Source organism: Trachymyrmex septentrionalis, unplaced genomic scaffold (assembly GCF_001594115.1).
Source record: "Trachymyrmex septentrionalis isolate Tsep2-gDNA-1 unplaced genomic scaffold, Tsep1.0 scaffold11, whole genome shotgun sequence".
NCBI classification, from domain to species: domain Eukaryota; kingdom Metazoa; phylum Arthropoda; class Insecta; order Hymenoptera; family Formicidae; genus Trachymyrmex; species Trachymyrmex septentrionalis.
Genome location: NW_017304228.1, coordinates 1,848,309 through 1,857,061, shown reverse-complemented (window position 1 = coordinate 1,857,061; position 8,753 = coordinate 1,848,309). Strand labels below are relative to the sequence as shown.

The window sequence follows — 8,753 nt, the reverse complement described above, 5'->3', positions numbered from 1 at the left end:
AACTCAACCTTTTTTGTTTAAAATATTTTTCACCCTGCATATTAATACATACATATATGTAAAATCAACAATAAAAATTACATTTGAATAAACCAAAAATAAAATAAGATAAAAATTATATTTAAATAAAAAAGATAATAAAGTGGATTTCAACTTATGCTTTCGAAAAAAAGACGGGTTTACAAATGATATACATACAAACTGAATAAAATATTTAGTTTTTTCATTAATTATATTAAATATGTTATCGTATTTTATTATACATACATTCAAGACGTATAAAAAAGCTGCTATAATATTAACTTTAAAAAATTGATATTTAATTATAGTTCAGTATTTTTTATATTATATAAAATACTTTATTTTCGGTATAAAAATAAACTGTAGTAAGTTGTGATAAATTATTCAAAAAGGTTTTTTTTTTGTAGAATGCATCATCTTGTTTATGGTAGGCATTGGATGTAGCTTCTTGACGTGTATGATTTATATCATCGATCCTTTGACCATGATATTGGAATATGTAAGTATTAAATAACAAAAAATACGTAAATAATAAAAGAAATGTATGTAGAAGGAGCAAATAAAACAATCTATGCAACAAACGGAGAAGAATTTTAACTGGGGAAATATATGTAAAGTGTTCCATTTTATTAGAGGTTAAATAAAATAATTCTTCCTTTAAATTAAAATGCTGCATTAATTAAGTATATTACAATTAAAACATAAAAGCGGTTCTTACGGTACTAAGTTATTATATAGAAATTTTCAAGACTAAAAAATCATTTTTCGCGCATTTCTACATAGTACATAATATATAAATTCACACAAAAATCATACAAGAATTTAAAATCCAGCTAGATCGTTTAAGGCTTTGATTTAGGTTGTATTATGCAGAATGTTTAGCATAATGATCCGCGCGATTTTTTAGACACTTACGACAGTTAAAAAAAGAATTAAAAGATGAATATAAATTAAAGGTAAATAAAATAAATAAAACGTCAATAAAAGTGACATTTCGATAGTGATTTGAATTTGTTTTAAAGATCTCTATATTATGGAAAAAAATTGTGTGGTGCTATTTAAAAAATTTAAGATGACCTTTATTTTTTATGAAAATTTTTTTTTTGCATTTTTTTATTGCATATTGTAGCCAGTATAAAACAGATAAACATTCATCTTTCAACTTTTATTTTAACTGTTGAAAGTGTCTAAAAAATCGTGCGGCCCGTTAAGCACTCTCTGTATATTAATTTCTAATAATATATCATTGCCTAATTTAAATTTAAACTTTTTTAAACGGGACGAAGTTATTCTTACAGATTTTTTGTCGCTGAAAATAAATCCGTAAATAAAATTTCTATCATGTTTTTAAGAAAATCCTAAAGGTGTTGAAAATAAAGAAAATGTCATTTTTGCATACTTTTAAGTTAAAGTATCTTAAAAATGTGACATAATGGAGCAATTTTATTTTTTGAATTTGTTTTCAGTGACAAAAATCTATAAAAATCGTCTGTTGTATTGAATGCTTTATGCAAGAATAATAGTTGGACTGAAAAAAGAGGAATTTAAAAACTAATTCTGTCGTTTTGTATTTTTTCACAACAAATGGGATGGCGGGAGAATACAATACACTATTTATATGCATTTTTTTCTATAGAATAATGGCACTATTGTTTAATTAAATTTCTTTTAATTATTTAACTAATAATTGTTTGAACAGTTAACTAATTATACGTGATAATTATATGTGATATCATTTTATTGTGTTTTGATTTTAGATTCATAATTAGCAACCTCACAAACCATTACATGCAGATGATTATTAATTTGCATAAGCATTTTCAAAGAGAATTATATTTATATACTTATTTAAATTCTCTTCTTTTCATTATAATTGTTCTTGCATAAAACAGCCAACAGAATAGACGACTTTTAATCATCTATAGGTTCAATTTTCTTGAAATGTGATAAAATAATCTCGTAATGTGATAAAGTAATTTTATTTACGGGTTTATTTTCAACGACAAAAAATATGTAAAAATCACTGGTCCAATTTGTTGTTTAAAATCCGTGTCGGATAGTGTAATTAATTTAATAATTATATATTTTTACTAGTAATGCATCAGATCGTAAAATTACCGGATACCAGATATCGGACAGAATGTAACATTGAATATCTGGTATCCGATCGGATATCCGAGAAAGCAATTTTTTCAAGTCGTATATCCGACATTTTTCAGATATTCAACGGAATTCCGAAAGTATTTTCTAAAAAAAAAGAACTTCTAGGGAAAAAGATTGTAATTTTGCAACAATGTATAAGATATTATAGCATCATAAATATATACTTATTATATATACTTATTTTTAAAATATTTGTATAAGAAAAAATCAATAATTTAATGATATCAAATTTTAACCAGATATATATTCCCGGATGTGGATATCCGGTCGGATAATAAAAAATACCGTATAATACCGGATACCAGATACTTTTCGGATGCATTTCTAATCCAGTGAATCCCTAATTTTTATTAATTTCTATTCCTTTTTATAATAAAGTGCTGCAAGTAAAAGTGCCTTTATTAAAAAGTTCTTTAGTTATTTTAAAAAATTGTTTAATTTTCTAAAACTTTATTCAAGAAACTTGTAAATATATATATATATATTGAAGATTTTAATATTATATTTATTGCGTCAGAAAAGACTTTAATAATAGAGACTTTAATTTTTAGAAGCAGTATTGATTAAAATTATTTATCTTAATTTATATGATTTACACAAATTAAAGGTATACATATAATATTATATAACATTATATGTATAGTAAATCATAGAAATTTTTCAATGAAATAATTATTAATAATTTAAATATTTTTTTTCATTTCACAAATTACATGCAAATTAAGTAATATAATATATATTTTGTCTAAAAAAATATACTGATATGGAAACTATTTTTACAGAATCTACAAATGACACCTAATTCATTTGTCTTCAAAGAATGGAAGGAACCAAATCTTGATATTTATTTAAAAATATATATATTTAATATTACCAATCCGATAGAATTTATAAGTGGCAAAGAGAAGCTTAAACTTCAAGAAATTGGGCCATATGTATATCAGTAAGTATGTTTTATATTATTTTTTTATTATTATGAAATATTACTTATGCAAACATATATTGTGAATAAAACATATTTTATATATAACATAATCTAAGTATCTCATAAAAATAATAATTTTTTTAACACAATATACATATATTTAAAATACTCTATACATTTTCAGAGAATATCTTGTAAACGACAACGTTACGTTTAACGATAATGACACTATGAGTTATATCCCCAGAAGAACGATAGTTTATGTTCCCGAAATGTCAGTCGGTGATCCTATGGAAGACATAGTCAGCGTCCCAAATATACCTTACTTGGTAAGCATAATAAATTATTAATTATCAACTAATTTAATAAATTATTATTATATATTACATTGATATAAGAGATTAATTTCAATTATAAGAATCTGATAAAATTGCAACAGTTAAAATATGTTTGTGAACATTTTTTAATCTGACTACTTAATATATAGCGATAAAAAGGAAAACATAAAAACGCTAAAACTCGCTAAAAAATTAATTTTTCTTTCTTTTAGTATTAAGAAAGGTAAAAAATAGTAGCAAACATTAATTATTGTTTCAATTATTGTAATATTATTTAGAATATTAGTTTTTAACATAATTATTTTGATAAACTCAAGCTCGAATTTAATGTTGTAATATACTTTAAATTATTTAGAAAATTAAATTTTTATAATAAGATATATTTGATAAAAGAAAAGAAAAAAGAAATTTTTACAATTTTTGTTTAAAAAAAGAATAAAACGATGTTTTATATTATAAAGTTTTTATTTACACTATAAAAGTATTGTATAACACATAAAACAAATAAAAATTTAATTTGCAAAATAGTTTAGATCACAACGCCTTTGATTTGATAATCAAAACGTCTTTGATTTAATAATCTAAATTCAATTTAAATTGAAATATTATATTTCCAATGTAAACGATTGCACAATTCTTCTTCCTTGAGTCTGCAATATAAAAAGTATTTAAGTAATTAATATTGTCAGCGTTTTTTTGCTAATAAATTTTATGCTTGTTTGCAGAGTAATAAATGTATTTAGCATTAATATTCTTAGAATTTTATTTACTATTCCCCAAGATTGATATCGTCCTTTATAGTAATTCAATACTATATACAGTATTAATTTCTGTAAGGGATGCCCAGGGCAAATTACACTAAAATTACAGTTCTTATATGTATTTAAAGTTGTATATATTTATATTATAAGTTGTATATGTTTATATTATTTTCGTCATGCATTGAATATTTTTTATTTTAAAAAACCTTAAAAATCCTTTTTTTAAGATTTTTTTTTCGATGAACGCATTTATTTATATAAATAAAAGTAAATTACGTATTTGCATAAAAAAGTCGAAATGAAAGCGATTTTATCTATTTTAAAGTATAAAAAAATTTTGTTCTTTCGTTAAATTTTGCTCCTGTTAAAAGAAATCTGTCAATATAAAAGTTAAATTTATTGAAGAGACGACAGAACAAAGAAAAAATCATTAAACGATAATAAATTTCATGCTTTTCGGTTAACGTATACAAAAAAAGATCGGAAAATGTGAAATTCATTTATTGCAGTCTCCAGGGAAACTAAATTAAGTTCTCTGTCGAAAATATATTTTTCCATGTCAGTTACAAGGCAGGATGGAATTCACAATTTTCGCTGCTCGTCAACGAAAACTGCAAATACATAAAATAAACTGTTAATTCAAATCTTGATAGCAAGGAACGTCCACAATTAAAAAATTTTTTTAAGTCAAATTATAAAATAATAAATAGATGATAAGTAAAATGTATAGTACGGAAAGACGTATCGACCATACATCGTCAAGCGGTAAAAAAATTTTTAGATTAATATAGATCCATTAGGTCTATGACGTAACCTTTATCGGAAAACAACTTATGTATAATTTTTTTCATTAATTAGACCTTACCTTACCTCGTTCTTACATGCGTATTTATCTGTACTATTATTAAATGATCTTTGTTCGACATAAAAAAAATGATAAAAATATCGTGATCTTGAGATATATAAAAAGTTGTGTTTTTTTTTAGCACAGAAATCTTGAAGATAAAATGTAATATTTAAGAGTTTTGGATATTAGTTTTATTGAAGAAAATATAGTCTTACGTTTAGTAGTACATTTAATTTTAATTTTGCGATTAATTTAATTTAATATTTACAATTATTTAGAATAATTTTATAAAATAAATTTTACACAAAAATATTCTGACGCAGGGTATTTCATCCGCTTTGAGTGATGCCGGATTTATAGTGAACTATCCTATAGTACAATTAGCTAATTTAATGAATACCAAACCAATTCTCAATATCTCGGTATACGATTATCTATGGGGTTACGAGGATTCATTGGTAAAATTGGCCAGTGGAATCGTGCCAAATTTTATCAACTTCCTAAAATTCGGTCTCTTGGACAGGGTGAGTAAAATCAATTTTTATACAAAGCACTAAAATAAATAGTATTATAAAAAATTATTTTATAATCATTGATGATGCGTGCAAACGTATATTTAAATACTTAATAACTAATTACTTTATGCCTCAGCTTGGTTTTGAACTTATAATACTGAACAGTTGATAGATATTTGTATTTATTTCTTTAACATATTGTAAATTGTAATAAAAGAAAAAAATACATATGTCTAGTAAAATGTTTATTACTAAGGCCAAAATAGATAAATCCACGAATAAAAAACATCATTTCAATTTTTTCTTTATTACCTTATCTGTATATATATGCGTGAGATATGATATTTGTACATTATGAAAAACGTTTTATATCAACAGTAAGACCCAACCAGAATGGAATTTTGATGAAGTCAAACAGAATTTCTGATTATTATAACTATTTTCTGATTATAAGCAGAAATTCTATTTGACTTCATTAAAATACCATTTTGGGTGAACTTATTTGTTTGTTTAACAAAAACATTTTTCTCTGTGGGTAGGTATATTTATACATTTATATAAGCACATTCGAATCATCTTCTATATAAAAAAATAGCATAAAAATAAGTAGAAAAAAGAATTTTATTTAAATCTTATTTATACCTAATTATTTATTTGTAATATCAAGAAATGACTCTTCTTACAAATGACTTTTTTAATTATTTATTCTATTTATGATAATTTTATCTGCGGTAATATATATAAAGTTGATATTTATTATGTTATTATATGTTTTCGGTCATCAATTATTAGTGTTTTTCGAGCGCTAAAAGATTTAGAAATTCAGAAGGTGAATGCGCTTCGACATATACTTATCCAGCGGTGGAAAACGAACTGTTTTAAATCATATAACCAGTTTGAAGTCCGTTGGTCAACCAATAAATTTATTACGACTAATTCTTATTGACATAGTTTATTATAAAAAAAGGCTTACTTTGACAGAACAGGATGCAGAAGTTACTTTCCGTGTATTTACGTACGGTTCGCAAAGAAACCAAAAAAATATTCAAAGTAATCAAAAGTGTCAATGACGCAGAATTAAATTGGAACGAGAAAAAGATGCATTTTAATTAATATCATACGAACATATCGGTGCACATTCGCAATTACTAAATCGTGAATAAACTGATTAAAATCCAGACAGTCTCTAGGTATCGAATATATTTAATGCGCGATCTTTGTACAAAATATATAATAACGAATAACAACTGCCCATCATTACATCTGACTTTTGAATAAATAATATACTCGTACATCTTCTTACAACATTATATTACAACAATTTATTTTGACTCATGCCATAGGACAAAGAAAATCGTAAAAAAACTAACCAATGATGAATCTCAGTCACTGACATTATGTCATTGCTAAAAAATTGTTTATAATCATACGTGATCATACTGTGTTGTGCAAAAATACTCAGCTTTTGATATGAAAAAGAAACCGGTTTTTCAGTGACTTGACCTTCACAAATAACGTCACTGCGCTGTGATATTTCAGAAACATTTTTAATTATAAATCCGATTTCTGGAGTCAGCAGAAATGCTGGGTGGAATTAGATCGAAATTTTACTCAGCAAAAAAATTGCAATTTCAACATATCCTGCCTGAAATTTATGTCATACGCGAATCACTCAAGCGCACGCATTCTTTATGCATAATAAGCTACTAGTTTACAACTGAAGGCGCTCTTTCTTTTTCCATTTTACCCCTTTCTTTTTGTTTTTCCGCTATATGTAAATATATATTATATTAGATTACGTATAAAAGCGATTATTATTGTATAAAATTAAATAATTTTACAACAGATGAAAAATATTTAATTAAAATAATTTCGAGTATTTTTTATACATTTTTCAAATTAGACATTAGTTTTGTAACATTATCCTTATGAAAATAATTAATATCTATATTACACTTACAAAAGAACGATTGGAAACAATTGGAAAACTATTGGAATCTAATATGGTACGTTATTCGTTCCAATAAGTTTTTCACTAATTCAATAGTACTTTTTCACAAGGATAGTTTATTGAAATTAAAAATGTTAATCAAGATTTATCATAATTTAAATTTTTTAAATGAACGATCTTTACCTATTTTAATTATTTTAATTATTATTTAATTTTTATATTATATTAATTCTTTAACATTATTCAAATTTGGCAATTCCATAATATACGCGCTTCTATTTGCGCTTCTTTTATATCAACACGTCACATAAAGAGTGTAATAAAGAATATAAAGGTTCTGAATTATCTTTTCGTTTCTACCATACTTCCTTTAGAAAGTTTTACAAGTAATACACACACACAAATAATATTATTTGATAATCTATGACACAACCCTGATCATGATTATGCGACAGTGCGCGCGAAAGCAAATGGAACAGTGTCGCGGACGCGGACCCGTGTGTCTTGAATTGCTGTCGCTTTTCGCAATTTCGAGCCGCTGATCCTTTCACTATTTACACACATTTCAGGGTTCATGAGGTTAGTGTTAACGACTTTAAGCACCGGTCCCAAGGAGTACGTATAATTTCCGCACTTATCTTTTCCTGATTGCATTAAATTCAAGTAACGCGTTCATTCAACAAAATTATTGCATATTTATGATGATGTAAAATTTTGCACATAATATTTATACGGAGTATCTTAAGTTTATGAATATTTTAAACAAAATTTTTCGGATAATTTTTGGATATTATTCAAATTTGTAAGATTGTGCACATTGCGCAAATACATATATTAATTAACATAATAGTAGTAATAATAATATATTAAAAATAATAATAAAATCTTGCTTTATCCTCTTATATATAAATCGCCGGCATTGATAATAAATAATGGCGGCATAATGGAGAATTGTTCTATTATTTTAAAATTTTATTCATAAATCTTTGTTATGTCAAACTCTGAATTATATTCTATTTTAATTTTGTGTGTATATGCATATGCTTGACTATTCTATATTTTATTAACTTTAAAATAAATTTTATAAATATATTGCTTTACTGTTACGAAAAATTATTATATCTAATTTTTAAATAATTATATTTAATAATTAATGATATTAATAAATTAATAATTTAAATAAATAATTATGTGTCTGTGTGTGCGTGCGTGCGTGCGTGCGTGCGTGCGTG

At 24.7% G+C, this 8,753-nt stretch overlaps 1 protein-coding gene across 2 annotated transcripts in view; it reads left to right on the top strand.

Annotated features, from left to right (window-relative positions):
- The window catches only part of LOC108749564 (scavenger receptor class B member 1-like), a 25,704-nt gene that overhangs the window by 9,886 nt on the left and 7,065 nt on the right, over positions 1-8,753 (top strand). The window contains exons 3-6 of one of the 2 annotated variants that reach the window (XM_018488342.1): positions 429-520; positions 2,967-3,127; positions 3,294-3,438; positions 5,379-5,579. In XM_018488342.1, coding sequence (XP_018343844.1) covers positions 429-520; positions 2,967-3,127; positions 3,294-3,438; positions 5,379-5,579 — 599 coding nt within the window. The remainder of the gene's footprint in view (positions 1-428; positions 521-2,966; positions 3,128-3,293; positions 3,439-5,378; positions 5,580-8,753) is intronic. The other variant, XM_018488346.1, reaches the window with a different exon arrangement.